This window comes from Nicotiana tomentosiformis, chromosome 11 (genome assembly GCF_000390325.3).
Source record: "Nicotiana tomentosiformis chromosome 11, ASM39032v3, whole genome shotgun sequence".
In the NCBI taxonomy this organism is placed as follows: domain Eukaryota; kingdom Viridiplantae; phylum Streptophyta; class Magnoliopsida; order Solanales; family Solanaceae; genus Nicotiana; species Nicotiana tomentosiformis.
The window spans coordinates 25749688-25771944 of record NC_090822.1 but is presented as its reverse complement, the minus strand read 5'-3'; the positions used below and the strand labels follow the sequence as shown (position 1 = coordinate 25771944).

The window sequence follows — 22257 nt, the reverse complement described above, 5'->3', positions numbered from 1 at the left end:
TTTCATATTAACAAGAAAACATATATAGTCAACATCAACATAGACAACTAGATCAAAGTTATATCCCTTGGGATATGGTAGACATAAGTGAGTTGTCCCCTTCAGATATTTAAATATTCCTTTTACAACTTTCATATGAAACTCCTTTTGATCTGCATGAAACCTTGCACAAAATCTTATACTAAAATTAATGTTAGGCTTGCTAGAAATTAAGTATAAGAGTGATCCTATCAGTTTCCTGTATAAGTTTTGCTCCACACTCTTTCCATCTACATCCAAGTCAAGTTTTGTAGCAGTTACAATAGGCTTATCATTTGACTTGGTTGACTCTAGGTTGTATATGTTTAGTAGTTCCTTGATGTATTTCAGTTGTCATGCTCGTCTCAAACTCACTCTCCATCAGTATAGTAAACTCCTTTCACATTGCATCACTAGTTGAGCCAAAAATAATTTCATCTACAAAAACTTACACAATAAGAAGATTTTATCTTTACTCTTCAAGAAAGGTATGTTACCCACTTTTTCTCTCGGGAAATTATTGTCCAGAAGAAACTTTGACAACCTTTTATACCAAGATCTGGGAGCTTGCTTTACTCTATACAAGGCTTTGTCTAGGTTATTAACATAATCTGAAAATTCCTCTATTTCAAAATCGGATGGTTGTTTAACAACACTTCTTTTTTAAGATATTAATTCTAGAAGTCACTTTTGACATCCTTTGGATACAAAGTTAATTTTATAAATACATCAAAAGCTATCAGCATTCTAATAGCCTTCATTTTAGCTACATGAACAAATGTCTCATCACAGTCGATTTTCTCTTCCTGATTATACTCTTGAACAACTAGTGTGGCATTTCCTTTCTCATTTAGTTTGTTTCGGAATACTAAGTTGTTCCAATAATTGTTCGATCATAATGTATTAGCATTAGATTCCAAACCTTGCTTCTGTCAAACTGGGTCAGCTTTTTTGGAATTACAATAATTTAGTTAGTACTTCAGGCTTCTTTAATACTTTTAGGTTCAATCTAAGACAAAAAAGTTGTGAAGGAACACAAGTTTCTTAAAGCATACCTTGTTACTAATCCATCATTAGGATGTGAGATGATGTTCTTAAGTGGATCAGAACTTTGATGTTTTCATGATTTTCTTGGTAGCACTTGTGAATTTTCTCTAGATGAGCTGGGGAAAGAACCAACGTTTGTAGGTTTCATATTTCCAATTTTTGGTTCAAGTTCTGTTGATGGAAATGGAAGAAAACGAGTTAAAGTATACTAGCCTATGAAATGGTGATGAAATTTATCTTCAAAATCGCCTCTGGACTGAGCTCTAATGAGAAGATGGTGAAAAATGGGTGAAATCCCGATTTTTGGAAGTTTTAAAGTCTGGGCGTCAGGTGTTCATCGCGTTCGCGAGACACCTGACGCGATCGCAAAGCAGCAGCGACCAAAGGACTTCGCGTTCACGAAGAATTACACCCACCTGCCCTCGCGGTCCTCGTGCCGCGTTCGCAAAGAGTAACAGATAGTTCCCCCTTCCAGGCCCATAACCCTACGCGTTCAGCGAGTGGCTGGTCGCGTTCGCGAAGGCTAAATCCCCAATGTTCTGCGTTCGTGACCCAGCTATCGCATTCGCGATGAAGAAAACCACCCAGCCCCAAGTTCCCCTTCGCAATCGCGAAACACCAGGTGACAACAACAGTGAAAAACCAGCGATGGCCTAAGTCCAAAAATTACCCGTAGCCTATCCGAAACTCTCCCGAATCCTCGGGCTCCAAACCAAACATACACACAAGTGTAATAACATCATACGAACTTACTCGCGTGATCAAAACATCAAAATAACACCTAGAACCACGAATCGGATATCAAAACAAATGAAATTTTCAATCAAACTTAAGAACATGCAATTTTACAACCGGACGTTCGAATCACGTCAAATCAACTCCGTTTTGCACCAAATTTTGCTGACACGTCATAAATACTGAAATGAACCTATACCATATTCCGAAACCAAAATATGAATCCGGTAGCAACAAAGTCAACCTACGGTCAAAATTAAAAATTCTTTAAACCTTTAAATTGCTAGTTTTCAACAAATTATGTTAAATCAGGTTAGAGACTTCTGAATTCGATTTCGGGCATATGCCCAAGTCCCAAATCATGAAACGGACCCACTAGGACCGTCAAAATACTGATCCGAATCCGTTTATACAAAACGTTGACCGTAGCCAACTCAAATGAGTTTTAAGATAAAATTTCACATTTTCTTCAATTTTTCACATTAACATTTTCCAGAAAAAGATACGGACTGTGCACGCAAATTGAGGAAGACTAAAACAGAGCTATTCAAGGTCTCGAAACATAGAAATAAAGGGGTAAACTATAAATGACCTATCGAGTCATCACATCTCTATCTCTAAAATAAACGTTCATCCTCGAACGGATATAGAAAGGTACCTGGACTGGTGAAAAGGTATGGATATCTATTTCGTATGTATAACTCGGACTCCCACGTGGCTTCCTTAATCGGGTGACCTCTCCACTGCACTCGAACTGCAGGATAACTCTTAGACCTCAACTATCGAACCTGCTGGACTAGAATAGCCACCGGTTCCTCCTCATAAGTCAAATCCTTGTCCAATTGGACTGAGTTGAAATCTAACACATGGGACAAATCATTGTGATACTTCCGGAGCATGAAAACATGGAACACTAGATGGACTTTTGATAAAGTAGGTGGCAATGCCAGCCTGTAGGCTACCTCACCGATTCTCTCAAGAATCTCAAAGGGTCTGATATACCTAGGGATCAACTTGCCCTTCTTTCCGAAACTCATCACACCCTTCATGGGTGAAACCCAAAGCAATATACTCTCTTCAACCATGAATGCAATATCACGAACTCTACGGTCGACATAACTCTTCTACCTGGACTGAGCAGTGAGAAGTCGATCCTGAATAATCTTGACCTTATCCAAGGCATCCTGAACTAAATCGGTACCCACCAACCGAGCCTCTACCAGCTTGAACTATCCAATAGGCGAACGACACCGCCTCATGTATATTGCCTCATAGGGAGCCATATGAATGCTCGACTGGTAGATGTTGTTGTAGGAAAAATTCGCAAGTGGCAAGAAATGATTCCAAGGACCCCCAAAATCCATAACGCAAGCGCGAAGCATATCTTCCAATATCTGAATAGTGCGCTCAAACTGTCCGTCCATCTTGGGGTGTTGTTTGTAGTAAATAGTATGGTTATGTAATAGTTGTACATAAATAAAAGTTATGCTTTGATAAAAATGTTTACTATCATATTTATTTTGTTTATGTCATTTTGAAGAATATGGATAATCCTCAAATTATGTTTGGATCAAAGACCAATCATGAAGATATTTGTGTAATTGATAGTGGAACAACTCATGCTATATTCAAAGATCAGAAATACTTTTCTTATTTGCATAAGAAAAAAGCAAATGTTTCTATAATTTCTGGTAATATAAGTTTGATTGAAGGCTCCGGAAGAGCTATTGTATTTCTGTCTAAGGGAACAAAACTTATTATAGACAATGCATTATTCTCCTCCAAGTCCCGAAGAAACTTGTTGAGTTTTATGGATATCCGCCGAAATGGGTATCATGTTGAGACGATAGATGAAATGAATATGGAATATCTTTGTATTACAAAGAATGTTTCTGGCCAGAAGTGCATTGTAGAAAAGTTACCAACTTTATCTTCTGGATTATACTATTCAAAGATTAGTACAGTTGAAACACACTATATCGTATACCGGAAGTTTACTGATTCAAATACTTTTGTGCTTTGGCATGGACGTTTGGACCATCATGAATCAATAATGATGAGACGAATTACTGAAAATTCGAGTGGGCATCCATTAAAGAACCTGAAGATTCTTACAAATGATGAATTTTCTTGTGATGTTTGTTATCAAGGCAAAATGATCACTAGACCATCACCAATGAAGGTTGGCATTGAGTCCCCTGCCTTTTTAGAGTGTATACATAGGGATATATGTATATTTACCCATCAAGTAGGTTGTTCAGATATTTTATGGTCCTAATAGATGCACCTTCAAGATGGTCTCATGTGTGTCTACTATCATCTTGCAACCTGGCGTTTGCAAAGTTATTAGCCGAAATAATTCGATAAAGGGCACAATTCCCAGATTATCCTATAATGGCTATTCGCCTTGATAATGCTGGAGAATTCTCATCTCAAGCTTTTGATGATTACTGTCTATCAGTTGGGATAAAAGTTGAACATCTTGTAACTTATGTTCATACTCAAAATGGCATTGCAGTTGATAGCAAAACCACTACTTATGAAAATAAAATTGCCCACCACTGTTTGGGGCCATGCTAACTTATGTTCTCCGTCATAATTAGTTTTTGGTCATGAACCAAATATTGCCCATCTACGAATTTTTGGATGTGTTGTATATGTGCCAGTAGCACTACCACAGCGCAGTAAGATGGGCCCACAGAGAAGGTTAGGAATATATGTTGGGTTTGAATCACCCTTTATTATTTGCTATCTTGAACCATTGATGAGAGATTTATTTACTGCTCGATTTTCAGATTGTCGATTTGATGAAACAAATTTCCCATAATTAGGGAGAGAGAAAAAGGAAATCAAAAGAGAAATTATGTGAAAAGTTTCATCATTATCTCACTTTGATCCACGTACCCCTATATGTAATCAGGAGGTCCAAAAGATCATCCATTTACAGAATATAGCAAATCAAATGCGAGACGCATTTACTGATTTGAAAAGGATAATTAAGTCACATATCCCTGCAGAGAATGCGCCTATCCAAATTGATGTCCCAGCAGGACCATCTACTAGTATGAGAGCTAGTGAACCTAAAGCACGCCTGAAGCGTGGTAGGCCTTTGGGTTCTAAGGATCGAAATTCTAGAAAAAGAAAATTGACAAATGATCGAGATGATATTATGAAGGGATCTCCTGAAGAGACCTAAGATCATATTAGTTCTGAGATTCCTGAAGAAATTAATGAACCCGAGACTCAAGTGAGTGAGTAACTTTTAATAAGTTCTACTGGTGATGGAATTAATTTAAATCGATCTGAAATAATGGTGGATAATATTTTTGCATATAATGTTGCACCTAACATTATGCAAGATAGTGAGAATCTTGAACCCCGATCTGTCGAAGAATGTCGACAAAGATCTGATTGGCCAAAATGGCAAGAGTCAATTCAATCGGATTGAAGTCACTTGCTAAAAGAGAGGTCTTTAGACCAGTAGTCCAAACACCTGCTGGTATAAAGCCAGTTGGTCATAAATAGATTTTTGTGCGAAAAAGGAATGATAAAAATGAAGTTGAAAGATACAAGGCTCGCCTTGTTGCACAAGGATTCTCACAATGACTTGGGGTCGATTATGAAGAAACATATTCACCCGTTATGGATGCCATAACATTTCGATATCTTATCAGTTTAGTCTTACGTGAAAGGCTTGAAATACATCTAATGGATGTGGTTACAACTTATCTATACGGGTCACTTGATAATAAAATTTAAATGAAAATCCCTGAAGGATTTAAAATGCCTGAAGCATATTCAAAATCTCGGGAAATGTACTCAATCAGATTATAAAAATCTTTGTACGGTTTAAAGCAATCTAGGCGCACGTGGTATAATCGCCTCAGTGAATATTTGCTGAAATATATTTACATAAATGATGTTATTTGTCCATATTTTTTTATAAAGAAAATGGCTTCAGAATTTGTTATACTTGTTGTTTATGTTGATGACATAAATCTTGTTGGAACTCCAGAAGAGCTCCAAAAGGCAATTGAATATCTTAAGAAATAATTTGAGATGAAAGATCTTGAAAAGACAAAACTTTGTCTTGGTCTGCAAATTGAACATTTAACAGACAGGATCTTTATCCATCAATCTGCTTATACAGAAAGGGTCTTAAAACGCTTTTACATGGACAAAGCACACCCATTGAGTACATCAATTGTTGTTCGATCACTTGAAGTGAATAAAGATTTGTTCCGACCTCCAGAAGAGGATGGTGAACTCCTTGGTCCCGAAGTACCCTATCTTAGTGTAATTGGTGCACTAATGTATCTTGCTAATGCTACAATGCCTGGCATAGTATTTTATGTTGATTTACTAGCAAGATATAGTTCTTCTCCTACACTGAGACATTGGAATGGGATTAAGCATATATTGCGATATTTAATGGGAACTCTTGATATGGTTTTGTTTTATGCTAACAAAGATAGTGTAGATTTTGTTGGTTATGCAGATGCAGGTTATTTATTTGATCCTCATAAAGCTAGATCTCAAACCTGGTACGTGTTTACATGTGGAGGTACTATCATATCATGGCGCTCCAAAAAGCAATCTATTGTTGCTATTTCTTCAAATTATGCTGAAATAATAGCTATTCATGAAGCAAGTAGGGAGTGCGTATGGTTGAGATCAATAATTTATTTTATTCGAGAAAAATATGGTTTGGAATGTGAGAAAAGACCCACAATTTTATACGAAGACAATGCTACATGCATAGCCCAATTGAATGGAGGATTTATAAAAGGAGATAGAACGAAGCACATTTCACCAAAATTATTCTACACACACGATCTTCAGAAAAATGGTGACATTGATGTGCAATAAATCCGTTCAAGTGACAATCCGGCAGATTTATTCACTAAATCTTTGCCAACTTCAACTTTTGAGAAGATGGTATACAAGATTGGAATGCAGAGACTCAAATATTTGAAACAAGATTTTCATTAGAGGGAGTAAAATACGCGATGTACTCTTTTTTCCTTACTAAGATTTTTTTTCCCACAGGGTTTTCCTTATAAGGTTTTTAATCAGGCAACTAGAAATGTGTATTACTAAATATGTGTACTCTTTTTTCTTCACTAGGAATTTTCTCACTGGGTTTTTCCTAGTAAGGTTTTAACGAGGCATAATATCTTTTAATGAACATCCAAGGGGGAGTGTTATGAAAATAATTATATTGTAGATGTTCATTTATTACTCCGCTATAGACAATCTTCCTGAAGAAGATTATCCATTTAGTACTATGTTGAAGTTTATCTACAAGCAGTTGATGCAGGCAGGTTGCAAGCAGTTCAATGAAATGATTTGCAACAGCTTCTTATTAAACATGCATGTTGCAAGCAGCTCATGCAGACAGCTTACAAGCAGCTAAAGAAAAACCTTGCAGTTGCTTCCTGAAAAGCCTCGCAGTTGCTTCCTTTCTTCTATAAATAGTGGAGTTTTCAGTTCATTATGTATATAAGTTTAAAATTTGAATAATATATCAATCTCTCTATACTTTTCTTCAGTTTATTTACTTTACAGTTTTTATTTTATAACATAGACAATCTTCTCTGAATTATAAGTGCTCGAAAACGTCCTTCATAGTCCTTTGAAAAATTGAACAATTATTTTCACTTTAATTTGGATCGCATTTTTCACAACTTATAAAATTTTACCACAAAATCAATCTTATAACTCTCCGTCTCTCTCCCGCTTCCACCATTTTACTAATCAGACACGGAGCTAGGATTTCAAGCTTATGGGTTCAGAATTTTAATTGCCTTAAGTTACTAAAATCTAAATTAATAATTTATGCAATAAATTTTTTTAAGACAAATACAAGATTTGAACCAAAGCAACTGGGTTCGGCCGAACCTGCTCTTCGCACTCTAGCTCTGCCCTTGTTACCAACAAGAGTTGTGGTAAAGTGATAAGTACTCATTCATCTTAATCAAAGGTCTCGGGTTCATGACATGCATATGGATTCACCTTTTCTAGGGAGCACTTTACTTTCCATGTGATACTACCTGACACAAATTTAAATTTTAGTCGGACCACAATCCGAGTACTGAAACACGAGTGAACCCTCCCCCCCCCCCCCTCCCACAATTGGTTGATCTTCCCTTGAACTAATCACGGAGCTCTCAACTGAGTTGTTTAGGTTTTGGAATTCCATATCTAGTTGGGGGTTTCGATTCGAAAAAATGTGGTGCGGGTTCATCTCTATCGACCAGTTCAGGTTCAAGGGAGGGTGATCGAGGAGATCCAGACTTTCGATCTCTTCTCTATGACGATAGCTTTCGTATCAAGAGTGTGTTGGAGAGGCCAGGGAAGATAGATTGGATCGAGAGGCGATTAAAAAAAAAAAAAAACTCAATTCCTCGCACATACGGAAAAGGGGTAACTGGTCTAGAATTAAAGAACCTCATATTATCCTCAACTTAAGGATCACATTGGCACACGTCGCTGGTTAAAAGGCACAGTATATAGCAACCCAACTTCTTATGTGTTTTTCCATTTTAAAATCTTCCCCAGCTCCATTTCTAATACTTCTACATTGTTTTCCTTTCGTGATTCATTCTTTCTTTCGTATTCATTACAAGACCCTCTTATTATTTTGGCTTCTATTCCTATTTGAAGACTAAAAAGTCATAATGATCTCGTATGTGAGAAGATTTATAGCCAAAGGCTTAGACAATTATCATTCGAGATATATTATAACGAGTTCAGTTGAACCCGTTTATCATGTTTGTTTTGGTGGCATGGCCTTCTCTTATTTGGTCGCGCTCCCTGAAGAACTTCATCACCTTGAACATAAAAAGCATCAAGAAAGTCATGGGAAACACTAAGTTATAGATTTCATGTTATGGCTCCTACGGATCGAGAAGAGTGATCCAAATTGTTTATTTATAATTAATTGTCATTTTAACTTATGATTCATGTATCACAAAGTAATTTTATGTTTGATTGTATTACAAAGATTTGTTGAAAATATACTTTTCGTTAGATGATTTCAAATTTCCTTTTGCTTTTTTTTCTTTCTATTCTTCTTCATGGTCCAAGATAATTATATCTTAGATGTTTGTGGCTGAATGTACTTTTTGCAAGATGGCCCTACTTTTAAATTAACTTAGTTTCTGGGCATACGATTCGTGTTTTGTAACCCTATTAATGTGTACAAAGTTTATTAAAATTATACACGCAATTATTAAATAGTAAAAATTAAAGAAAATTTGATTGCTTAATAGGAAATAAAAACTTGAAGAAAAATGAAATTGATTACTTAAGAAAGAAAACCAATAAAATATTTTTGGTAGAAAAGTTTTACAGTTTTGTTCAACTAGATTTTATAAGTATAATTTTTCATTTTCGCTTCCTTCCTCCATCTCTTTAGCTCTTATTATTTTGTAATAACAAAAGAAAGAAACATCGGTTCACTTGCATTTAGGTTCTTCTTTTGTAAGCTCTAATTATTATTTCTTAATAGATTTATCTATCTTGAATGATAGCTTGAGAATAAACATTTTACGTGTTTATAATTTTGGAATACTTCATATATGGTCATTATTTGTGCTAGTTTACAATTATTATTTTTTTGAGGAAAAATATGAATAGTATTTTCATAGACTGTTATAGAGGATTCCAAAATGATTTTGTATTAATAATAGTTGTTCGTTGCTTCTTATAATTCGTCTTGCCAATATGTAGAGTAGGAACCAAAATGATCTTATATTTGATATTTGTGCAATTTTAGTAGTGTACGGTCTTTATTTTATATTTTTACTCATCTTGATTTATAGTCTATGTAACTGAATTTAGTTTATAATATAAGTATACAAGCATCATTCTAGCGATGTGCTCCTGTTAATACATTTCCTTACCCTACATTATAATATAGTTTCGTGGCATTCTATTTAAAAGATATTTGCAGTACACCTTATTAATCTTTTATTTTCTATTTTCAATATAAATTATTACAGTAAAACTTTTAAATATATGATATGTGAGTCTGTGTGTGTGATCACAAAAAAAATAAAAAATAAAAAATACGTGCAAAAATTGAGAAAATAATTGTCATATTATTTTAGTCCTTTTTAAGTAAAAACTGATTAATTCGTACTAAGTACACCCCCTACTTATCTACTTATCGACGCTTAGAAGGCAATTCAGGACAAACTCATAAGCAAGTATGAATTACACTTCGTAAGTCATAATATTATCATAGTATAATCTAATAAATTGTGACAAGAAACTTAATTATTTTATTTTCTGCTTGGTGTTTAGTATTTGTATTAGTCGCTTAATTTAAATTTATATGATATTTTTTTAATTTGATCGAGATTCAAATTTATATGAGATCGTTAAAAGAAAAACACTCTCCGCTACAAAAAAAATCATTCTCAAATGTCCATGAATTTAATATAACTAGATATAGTAATGCTAAAAAAATACCAAAACCAAACAAGAAACTCATCAATACTTAGAAGCGATTAAAGAAAAGAAACAAACAGAAACGGTAGGCATATCAAGTTACTGAAGATTATTAAGTAGTACTATATATGAACAATAAATCATGTATTGTTATTCCCATTATTCATTATGATTGAGTAATTAGAAGCACTAAAGTAATAAGTACTTCCTTAATCCAAATTCCCAAGAGCAAGAAGGTAGAATTGTGCATTCAAAAAGACTAGTGAGATACTTAACCGTTTGATGAACTCTGCTACTCTCAAGATCTTTCCTTTCCTCCATTATAAGGTAAACCCATTTGGTTTCTCCTCCTTTTTAAGAATACCCATTTGATTAATTATGTAAAGTTTGAATCTTTTGCTGTTTATATGTGATTTTTTGTTGGTTTATTTGAGAATTCTTGATAAAGTTTTGAGTCTTTTGTGTTTTCTTGAATGTACTGAGTAGTGCCTAGTTGGGGTTGGCAGCTGGTTGATCATGAGTTGAAATTTGGACTTTTTGCTGTGTAAATGTGTGTGTTTATTGGTTTCTTTGAGAATTCTTGGTTAATTATTTTATGGGTATTTGTAAAGTTTTCACTTTTTAGACTAAGTGATACATGAATTAATGTTGTAAGTTTTTTTGTGTTTCTTGAATACATTGAGCTTTACTGGTTGTGCATAGAGTGACTTGAATTGGGGTTTATTTTGGGGAAGAGTAAAAGAAAGATTGGATCTTAATTGAGAGTTTGATTTATTAGATTGATGATTTGTATTTGATGAGCCAATACCCCATTTCAACTTTTTTCCCAATTAATCAATTGAAATTGTATATCAGAGGAAAATAATTAGAAAAACACAAGTCCATTGTCGAACAGTCATTATCCATTGGCATGTTACATTGTCTGATAACTTTCAGTACAGTTCACTGATGTCTCAAAACCCAATCTGATCCAAGAGTAAACTAGTTTTACTTTAATAGTAAGTATCTATTTGTTTTCAATAAGGTTGTTTCTTTTCTTAGATATTTCAATAAGCGTAATTCACTCTTCTTTATTAGCTGGGTGTTGATACTTCTCAGTGTTTTGATCGTAGAGATAACTCTGTGTAAATATTGGTATTTGCTCAGATGTCTTGTTTATTCTTTATCATGCTTCATTGACAGCTTCAGTCGAGGAAAGTTGACAATTTTAATGTAGATGAAATTTCTTGCCTGTAGCAGAAAAGATTCTCATGGAGATGAACATCCACATTTAAGGCTCTTCAGATTTGTGGACTTAGTCTCCTAATTGATAGGTATACCGTATACTGCACTCATGCTTCTCGGTTAACTAAGAGTTACTAAGCAGTTTTTCTTTCTTTTTTTCTTTTTTCTCTTCTTCTTTTCTCTGAATAATCTGTTGTGTTATGTATCAACTATCAACTAACAGTGGAACTAGACTTACAATTTTCCTATTCTTGGCTTGATAAATTTTTTGACATTTACACATGTATCGTAAAAAATGACCTTCCCTCATACTGCCTTGTCGCGTTGTCTTAGAGGTCATTGATCACTGATTTCTCTTGTCCATGCAGGACTTTTCATGTCAAGCAACAAACTACTATGGCTGGGAAAACAAATAAAGATATGCACAAAACGGTTGCAAACTTGTCACAAGTAAAAGATGCGTTGAGAAGATTGGACAAAAAGAGATCAAAGCTGAAATCAAAATCTCACGGGAGGGCTGCTCGTGCATCTTCATCAAAGAGAACAGTTGCTGGTGAAGGTAAGAGAACGGAAATTCCGCAAAAAGCTAAATCATCAAAGAAGCAGTCTAAATTGAGCTGTCAAGGAAAAAAGCTTCAAGCATGCAACTCAAAAGACAACTTAAAACATGAAAACCTGGATACCGGGTCTGAGAAGTTAAAGAAAAGGAGAAGGAAAAAGAGAAAACATAATGCAGATCCCGATGATGTTTCACGTTTACAAAGGAGGACGAGATACCTCTTGATTAAGATGAAGCTAGAGCAGAACCTTATTGATGCTTATTCTGCAGAAGGCTGGAAAGGTCAGAGGTGCGTACCTTATCCCTCTTATCTACAGACGGATTTACTTGCCTAGAGACTCTATACTGAGTATCTTAACTGTTTTGGTCCTCAAATGGTAAGAAACTGAAGAAACAAATGGCACAAGTAAAATGTTTGTGTCCGCATGGTCGTAGGTGTGATAAATATGCATGTTTGATGGACTTGTTTCCTCGTTAACCATTAACTAAAAAGTTTCAACCGTTTGCTTTAAGCTTTTAGTTGAATGCTCTAATCTAATAAGCCTTTCTAGGTAATTTCTTGAAACTTGTCTTGTGCTCTAAAAGAATGAGAAATAAAGGAACTTGTAACCTAGGAGGGGTTTATAGGAAGCCAAAAAACGTGAGCCTTTTTACATACTTCTTAAAGGGGGAGAGCGCTAGGAGAACGTCGAGACGCCATCAGTTTAGAGCGCGAGGCCAGCAGAGCTTGCTGCAGAGGAGATAAGAAAAGGCTCAGCAGAGGGGATCTGGTAACTGTTATGAATGTGGAGGAGTGGGACATTTTTCTCATTACAATGTTCAGACGGACGAATGCTGCTAGGGGAGTGCAGAATAGACCAGCTGAAGATGGAAGAGTGAACATTGTCGAGCCTAGAGCCCTTGACGCTAAAGACATGCAACATTCCTTTACTGTTAAATCTTAATGGTGCTGGGCAGTTGCTTCAAGCGGTTGACTAACTGATATACTGAAGGGTATAAAGTTATTATGCAAATATCACTGTCTGCTCTTTAAGTTAGAGTGTGGTATTGGGAAGACTGCTTCTAGTAAGAGGTTTAACAGAAAGAAAATTTCAGCTCATTGTTAATGAGGGACTCCATGTTGTTCATAATATCTCATGTAGTTTGCTCTGCTTCAAATGGAATACATTGGTTCAACTTTTTATGGTTTTTAACATTGCGAGTTGAAAAGATGTACCATTTTGATATTAAACTGGAAAAGAAATTGGATCGACCTTCTATTTTAGATACTAATGTATAGTTAGTTCAAATAGTGGGAAAGATTATCCTGTTCGAGTTTTGAGTTGCAAGATATTAGAAGACAAATGTAAGTGTTTCAACAACAGAAGCCTGACTAGTTGGTATCTCCTTAATAAATTCTTTGCTTCCATTGTGTTCTGTTATTCACCAAGTTTGGATAGGTTTCAAGAGATTGTAGGTTTTTTAGGCAATTTTCCTCAAGTAGTTTTAGGTCTATCTCGTAACTTTTTCAGCTATTTCAATCATTATAGTGTCGCATCTCTTAGCTTGTGCATTTTAGAGGTCTGCGTATGACATGGCCTAACCATATCGTGCTACTTTCTCTGAAGTTAGCCTTTATGTGTGTTACTAGCACCTTTGACAGACGTAATTATTTCTAATCTTCTCTACTGCGTCAGTCATCTACCCAAACCACATGTAGCTCTTCTCTCTCGCACTCTATTTATGGTATGTGTGTGTGTGTGTGTGTGTGTGTATATATATATATATATATATATATATAGAGAGAGAGAGAGAGAGAGAGAGAGAGAGAGATAGAGAGATAGAGAGAGAGAGTGAGAGAGATAGAGAGATCTATTTGGATTTCCATCCAAGGCCAAATGGGTCTTGAACATTGTATATGATTTTTCTTTATTTTTGATCATTCATTGCTATTGATGATATTGATGCTGAAAAATAGTAAGTTCAATCGAAAATGGAAAATAGTGAGTAAGATCCGTCATGTGGTTTGAGAAATAAGAGACGATATGCATCAAATATGAGATTGGAACAATGAGGGAATATTAAATTGATTACTTATAATAGTAGACGATGCTGTGCACAAGTTGGATCGGACACCACCATTATAAATTAAAAATAGTAAAGATCTAAAACACTAGTATGGATCTGAGCATCAGCGATGACTTCGTATATGACAAGAGAAAACACGATACAATTTTTTTTCCAGTCCAGAAGATGTATTTATGTCTTAAACTAGGGTAACAATTTCCATGCCCCTCATTTTCTGACCTGCAATCCGAATACGGTTGACTCCATGAGTGACTACCCCAAAATTAAACCTCTGACAGTAGAATCAGCAGAAGGAAAGGATCAATTACACTCAGTATCCTCTTTAGACATATTCAATATGTAAATGCTAGTATAACTTGTTGCTTTCAAGTGAGCAGCTCATTTGACAAGTGACAACTTTCGTTTTTTCATTCAGCCGAGAAAAAATTAGGCCAGAAAGAGAACTACAAAGAGCGAAGAAACAGATATTAAATTGCAAGCTTGGAATAAGGGAGATAGTTCACCGTCTGGATTTGCTTAGCTCTCCTGGGCAGATAGAGGATTCTGCTATTGCTCCTGATGGATCTGTCCATCATGAACATGTAAGCATCCTTTCACAATACTTTTGTCTTTGACTGTTAATTAACCCTTGCGTGTCACCCAGTACCATGAGTGGCTGATTCTCTTTTCTGTTTATTACACTTCATTTCATGTTTTTGCTTGCGCATACTTCTATTGTTTGCACAACTTCCCTTTTTCCCTACCCTCTTACGAACTAATAGCAGCTTCAAAGCTGAAATAGGGGAAAAAATGCATAAATAGACAGATAATCAAACTTGGATACAGAGTTCAGATTTTCCTGCTTTATTTTCAGATTATCTGTGCCAAATGCAAATTGCAAGAGGCATTCCCTGACAATGACATCATACTTTGTGATGGTACATGCAACTGCGCCTTCCATCAAAAGTGCCTTGATCCTCCACTATCAACAGAAAATAGTAAGTTAGCTTGAATATGTTTTTATTGCTCCCTTTTCTTCCACTGCTTATGCAGAGCAGCGTGTTACATCTAAATTTGTAACTTCTGTTTAACTTGCAGTACCGCCAGATGATGAAGGCTGGTTTTGCAAATTTTGCAAATGTAAGATGGAAATAATAGACGCAACAAATGCTCATATCGGCACCCACTTTGCTATGGATAGTAATTGGGAGGTTGAGTAATACATTGTTGTACTCTTCATAAAATCATCTTTCACCCCTCCAAGAAATATCTATTGATCAGTATTTAATGATTACGTATCTATTCGATGAATACAGGATATCTTTAAGGAAGAAGCTCTTCTGCCCGAAGGTGGGGAATCCCTGTTATGCGCAGAACAAGACTGGCCATCTGATGACTCTGAAGATGATGACTATGATCCCGAAAAAATTGCTTATAGTCATAGTAGTACTGACAGCTTTGAGAGTGGTTCTTCCAGTGAAGCAAGCAGTGCAAGCATGTTGGGATCACTTGAGGATGAATTGTTAGCCTTAACAGGAAAGCCAGAAGACGGAAGCAGTGGAAAAGATTATCTTTCTGAACAGAGTGCTGGGTTAGATTATGAGGAGACGACTGACTTCGAAGTTCTATCTGGGCCCCGACAGAGAAAAGCTGTTGACTATATCAAATTAAATGATGTGAGTACATTAGTGTCCATAAGCTGCTATTTGACTTTCTATTGCATGCTGTTAGCGAGAAACCAATGATGCTCTTATGTGGCACAGGAAATGTTTGGAAAGCATGCTCCTGCAATCGAGCAAAATAGTGAAGACGAAGATTGGGGTCCAGGTAAAAGAAAGCGTAGAAGAAAGGAGTCTGAATCAGATGCTGCAAGCACCCTTATAACCCTTTTAGAAAGTGAGAAAAGTTGTCCTGAAAAAAGAGCGGATGATGAGGAAAAAGAGTCTTTTGATAAACCAGCCAAGAGAGCAATATTCAGGATTCCTCCTGATGCGGTCGAGGTAGATATGCTTCTTTGCATTATTCGCTGTTACATCAAAGAGAGAATATCTTTTACACTATTCTAACCGTTTAATACTTGTGAGCTTTACCAGGAACTTCGCCGTGCATTTGCTGAGAATGAACTTCCATCTAGAGAAATGAGGGAGAACCTCTCCAAGCAGCTAGGACTTGAATCGGAGAAGGTAATGATAATATTAGTTTGTTGATAAACACCTGGAAGTTTAATTCCTGTAGTACTGTAGTCTTCCATTATTATTAAAGCTAACGTTTGAAGTCAAAACTGTTAGAAATTGGCAACTTAATTGGTCAATAATCCACGAAGTTTAATGTGTTACTCTAGCAACTGATATCGTTACATGTTCGGGGTATAAATTGAATGTTCGAAAGCCTAAACCTTAAGGCCTGATGAGATGTCTGTTGAGGGATAGGTTGGTGGAAGCTACTTTAAACTATTAGCTTTATATTTTGTTGCCGTTTGCTTATTTGTCTTTTTCATGCTATTTCTAGGTTAACAAATGGTTCAAGAATGCACGGTATATGGCTCTTAAAGCTCGAAAGGTAAGGATTGAGCTAAAGTTACAGGTGTCCTTCAATTTTAGTCCTTAAGTTACCCAGAGCCTCTTCCGATTCTCCTTGATGATCCGTACTTCAATTTTAGTCCTTACGTTTCTCAGAGCCTTCTCCATCTTTTTTCTTGCCATTTCTGCTTTTATCATGATTGTGATGATCATTACATTACCTTTGGCATTATCATTTTATCAGTTACTTTTCTGTTCTTTTACGGGCTACTTTATGAACTCTAAACTTCAGGGGCTGAAGTACATTTGGCCCAGAGCTGAATATTTCTGTTCTGAAGTCCTTTTACATTCATGGGTATCAGCAGGTTGAGAGCGCAGAACCGTGCCAAGTTACTAGTCCTACAACATCAGAAGGATGTGTATCTGAGACTGTAAAGGATAAACCTGCAGATCAGATTTCGTCAAGGGATGAAGAAGAAAATGTAGCCCATGCATGTAACCTTGAGAGATCACCTAATGAAGAAACTGCCAACTTGATGATCAGTACTTCCAAGAAAAAGCATGGCAAAAAAGCCGTAAAACCATCAATAGACAAATTAGAGGTACGTTTTAGCGGAGAACCCATGTGCAGTTCTATTTGGTCTTCTTCTACATTAATAAATATATGCTATAGTATATTGGATGACTGATTTCTATTCTGAAGTATAAGAAAATATTCTTTGCCTGCGCTTCGTTTCTTAGCTCGGGATCATATTCTCTCTAGTGAAAGTTATCATGTGGGTTTAACTATCAGAAAAAGAAAATTATTTAAAAGAATAATTAAAAGGAAATTAAAAAATGCAAAAAAGTATAAGGAAAAGAAAATAGCTTATCATCTGGGTGAGAAGATATTTTTTGCCGGTTAGAGGATCTTGTACCAAGACTGAAGTGACATGTACTACAGGTTTTCAAAAAATAATGAATGCAAATTTAGCTGCAGAAATAGGCAACCAATCTATGAACGGAATCGTGGAAGCCCTCCCATTTTTATCTCAATGCATGCTATATTGCTATTTCAAGCACAATTTGCTTGCTATTTCCTATTTCAAAATTCAAACTTTAGAAGTTAGTTCAGTTTTCGCTGAGAATTTTATACAAGTAGCATTTCCCGTATTCCTTTCTTAGTTATTGTTCAATGTTCACTCTAGTTGAAAAAAAGATTTATTTCCTGTTTTAGTCATTTCTCACTTGAGAAGTCTATTTGAAAGGCCGAGGTACGTTATATTTGTGTTCTAAGAATTTTCTGTTCCAAGCAGACAACTGTAGAATTTGGCGATGATGTGAGCTTGAAACTACTGAGAGAGAGAGCAAAAAAGGAAAGGAGAAAACTCAATTCCAAGGAAAGGGAAAGAATCCAAGAAGCTGAAGCTGAGATGCAGAAGCTTTGCGGAATCAAGAACAAAATAGCGAGACTACATGATGTTTTACTAAGGCTTCCAAATTGCAGATTTAGAAGAGCAGATGCTTCTCGTGTAGATGAATCTTCGGTTATCTTTGTACCTGTTGCAGAATTACAGGAGAAAAGGTGATTTTTCACATCCTTTTCTTTTGACAAATCAACAAATGACAAACAAGGAGGTTGTTCCAGGCAAATATAGAAGCATAATTCTTCTTTTTAGCATATACATGTACAGTTCTCAATTTTTCGTTGGACTTACGATTAAATAGTGTACAAGATGGTAACTTTTTTTAGTAGATCAGTTCCAGTTACATGAATAGGTAACCGGGGCATTTATTTTTCGGTGCTTAACCTTCAAAATGTGGCATGAGGATCTTGAGAGAAGTTTCACATAATGTTTCCTGCAATATTAAATTTTGAATGTGATGTGTTGTCTCGGATGCAAGTGCGCAATGGTGCATGCTTGTTTGTTTTGCAATATATTTTGTTCTCTACTTTGGAGTTCTGGCTTATTGACTTTTACAATTCTGTCTTACTTTTTGATTGCATTAGAACTTAGTTATGCGATACTTCTCTGAAAGAAAATGTATAATAGGCATTTTCCTTTTGATAAATGATGATGCACAGACTCATTTGCACGCTCATCGACTATTTCATTAGGCTACCCTGCCTGTCTTAACCCTGATTTTTCATAATTATCATCCAACTACCTCTCACTATTCGCATATATAGGTAACTCCTATCCACTTTGGTTTATAACCTGATTGGCTTTTTACCTTGCTTGTATTTGGACCGTCATTTTTCGTAACTTTCATTTCATTTCATTGACTGCTAGGCCACCTTATTAATGCTTAGACCGCTAGGCCACACCCTAAAGCAAAACGCTTAGTAGCCGGACATCGGAGGCATATTTCGTTCTACTTGTTTTCTAGTTACACGGACACCAATATCTTATGACAGCACGCAGTTACTGTGTTGTTACTTGTTGCTCTTTTTGGAAACACATTGCTTCTCAGGTGTATATCAATTCTCAGCAGAGTAGTGGATGAGTTATTGGGTACCAGCTCTTGATTTGTGATTGTCATTGTTAATGTAGATAGATGTGTACTCTAAAAGAGAGGCTATTCTTCTTTCTGGCTTGCTAGTTGCTAGAGAAGTTTGATATGAAAGAATGATTCACTGTGAGTGAGAAAACTATTTTCTAACTAACCACTTGAATCGATGACAAATTGGAACATTACTCCATTTATTTTGATGTTGTGAGTGAAGTCTGCATCGTCCACCCTTCATGCCTCTGCTCTTGAATTGATGACAAACGTTGAGTGAAAACATATGAACAACACAGGCAAGATTTGCTCATTCAGCAAAACTTATAAATAATTTAACAAGATTGATAAAATTTAGTTTTGCCGTTGTCAACAATTGAACAACACATACATACGTATTTGTACATCAAACGAAGTCGTCGGTTGAGAGAGCTGTCCTAGCAATCTGAGAACTATAACTACTTAACTTCTGAGTTACTAAGCACAGCAATGAAATCCAGACACAATTAGCATTGGCCTTTTAAAACGAGAAGAAAAATAAGTTCTCCCCACAATTATCACCCGATGGCTCGAGAGGCCAGTAAAGAATAGATAGTACAGATCAACACATACTATCCTAACATAGAAGAGTAGGCTTTGAAGGGCAAAGTAGCTTTACTAGTAAAAGCATTTAAGGAATTCTTTTGAGATGTTGTCACAAATAGACATCAAATAGAACACTCAAAAGCTAAAAGGTAAAACTGACAACAAAACATTAGAAAGTAGGGGATGCCACAAAATTTAACAAAAACTTCAAGAAGTGTGACCCTCCTCGGCAGCACCTTCAAAAGTTTCACCAGCCACGAGATCTGGTACTTCATCATCATCTTCTTGTGCTGCGGCTGCACCTGCAGCCTCACCTGTACCTGCAGCAGCACCCTGCTTCTGGAACTGCTCAGCCAACTTCTTCAAATTCTCCAAATTATCAGGACCTGAAAAATTTGTAAATTTTTGAACAATCAATATATACATATATGTTTAGTTGTTCAAAAACATTGGTCATGTCTAAACTACTGTAGGCAAAATAATGACCACATACCCAATTGGTGAATAATTTGAGGAAGGATATCCTGCAATTCTGCAAGAAAAAAGAAATATAGCTTAGAAATTGTCGTGCATCATACAGGAAACAAGAATGAGCGAATTATCACAAATTCCAAGAGTTTCAATACTAATATGTGATCAAAACGTCAAGCAAAACGAAGTAAACAGTAAGGAAGCGCATATCCTCAAACAATCAAGGACCCTTCTTACATCTGAAAACCAACAGAAGAAAATGCTATTTTTTTCTTTTGGACATAGTTCATAGAGGTAAGCTGTGGTTTAATTCACAATGTAGCAGCTACCAAGTAAAACCAAAGCATGAGGAAAGGGTAGAACACATACTCTTTGTCTGAGGGGAACCACTAACGACCCATGTGTTTGCAGCAATAGATGCTTGAACTGAAAAGAATTCAGAAAAAAAAAGGTTATTATAATGGCAAATGACTAAACTAAGTGAAATATAAATGTATTTGTTACCTTTGGGGTTAATGAATTGGATAACAACATCCTCCTTGAAAATGTTGACTTCTTCAATAGCAGGAATGGCATTGACACCTATTCTTTTCAATGTGCTCTGTAGTCTTTTGTCATCGGTTGTAGTCGTCTTGTGAACGGCCTTCTTCTTTCTGCAGAAGAAGCACTAATTCAGCACTATTTAAAATATGACAAGACACAAAGAGATACCTAATCATTCTCCTCTTGTTTCCCTTTTTTCCTTGACAAGGTGTTCCTTTTTTCTCCTTTCTTCACTTAAGTTCTGACCCTTAATAAAACTGCATAACCTATATCTTTTAAGTTTGCAACAAGACATACATTCTTTTTCAATACAGTACACTACACATTCCCATGTGGTGTAGTCAACTAGTCGCAACAGCTACAGAAAAATAAACAGACCTTCTCATGGTACCCTTTCCACCGGTTCTGACCGAACCGGCCATCTTACGCAGCTTTTCTACATTCATCTGTCCAAGAAAATCACCAAAAATCAATATTTCTCAGCAAACAAAATAATGTATAAAAAAAACTTGCATGACCATTGCATTCTATTTCATTAGGCACAGTATATCCGTAACAATCTCCAGGTATAAACTATACTAAACAACAGCCACAAAGTTCAAACTAAAAGAAAAGATTCTAGGAGTCTGAAACACGAGTGCATACATATTAGAGCTAACAGTAGGTACCAACTTAACAAAAGCAAGACTAGATAACATCTTAAGTATATTATTACCCCCAAGAACAATACTCTCATTATTTAGAGGTAAACACCAGTTTCCTCAACTATAGCTAAACTATGTTATGAATATTTTTAACCATAATATTTGTCACCAATAATCCTTTAATATAGTTAAAGAACATGTAAATTTTATTTACAAATTCACGAAATAATGACCAAATTCACTTTACAATTAAACTGCATTGTCCTTATTGTACCATATACACACACTTTTAATATAGGAGAAAACAGTCTAAGTTCCATAAAGTTTGCAACTTTTCTTTTATAATTGTGGTGTCCGGGCCAGCTTATATGCAACTCGACTAATTCCACGGGTAACTACTACCCAGCACAGGTACCGGGTAAAGGTTGCAACTTTTTCAACAGACTAAGATCCAATAAACATAAACCCTAACCCAATCAATAGAACAGATTCATCCAAACCAAATAAACACAAGCTATTCTTCAATAATATCATCCCATTAAAAACTATACTAACACAGAATTAGAGATATGTGCAATAAAGATACATACAAGCAAGAATAATTCAAGAAAAGCATAAAATTGGAGACCCATTACAGAGATTAGTAGGGTGGTGGGGTGGGGTGGGTTGGGGTGGTAGGGGTACAGAGAGCTAACCTTGAAGAGTTAGCTAAAACCCTAGCCGCAGTGGAAGGGAGAAGCAAAGGGCTGTAAAATGAAAGACAGATGGAGGGTTTGCTTGGTTGCCGATAAAGTTTTATCGTGCTATATAATGCGTACAATTCCTGGATTTCCCTTTTTGCCCTTTTCTTCTTAAAAGACGTTTATATCCTGCTCTCTCATTTTCCCTTTTTGTTTTTGCTACTTTCCAAACATATTCTATGCTT

The 22257-nt window shown here is 35.8% G+C and overlaps 2 protein-coding genes across 6 annotated transcripts; one reads left to right on the top strand and one right to left on the bottom strand.

Annotated features, from left to right (window-relative positions):
- Positions 1–10292: 10292 nt before the first annotated feature.
- Positions 10293–18483, top strand: LOC104093554 (pathogenesis-related homeodomain protein). 5 transcript variants are annotated; one of them, XM_009599315.3, is made up of 12 exons: positions 10294–10584; positions 11497–11570; positions 11850–12329; positions 14523–14688; positions 14961–15084; positions 15185–15297; positions 15403–15762; positions 15850–16086; positions 16180–16269; positions 16595–16645; positions 16971–17207; positions 17901–18483. In XM_009599315.3, exons 3-12 carry the CDS (start codon positions 11878–11880, stop codon positions 18171–18173), a joined length of 2103 nt encoding a protein of 700 aa, XP_009597610.1. In that variant the 5' UTR covers positions 10294–10584; positions 11497–11570; positions 11850–11877; the 3' UTR covers positions 18174–18483. The 5 variants fall into 5 exon arrangements, with proteins under 5 accessions (XP_009597609.1, XP_009597610.1, XP_009597605.1 ...); XM_009599310.3 differs by having other exon boundaries at positions 16968–17207; XM_009599313.3 differs by having other exon boundaries at positions 11494–11570; positions 16968–17207.
- A 1241-nt stretch (positions 18484–19724) lies between these two features.
- LOC104093555 (basic transcription factor 3-like) lies at positions 19725–22165 on the bottom strand. The gene is made up of 6 exons (XM_009599316.4): positions 22028–22165; positions 21067–21134; positions 20650–20798; positions 20515–20571; positions 20168–20206; positions 19725–20060 (listed from the first exon to the last, which is right to left on the bottom strand). Exons 2-6 carry the CDS (start codon positions 21132–21134, stop codon positions 19882–19884), a joined length of 492 nt encoding a protein of 163 aa, XP_009597611.1. The 5' UTR covers positions 22028–22165; the 3' UTR covers positions 19725–19881.
- Between the last annotated feature and the right edge of the window lie 92 nt (positions 22166–22257).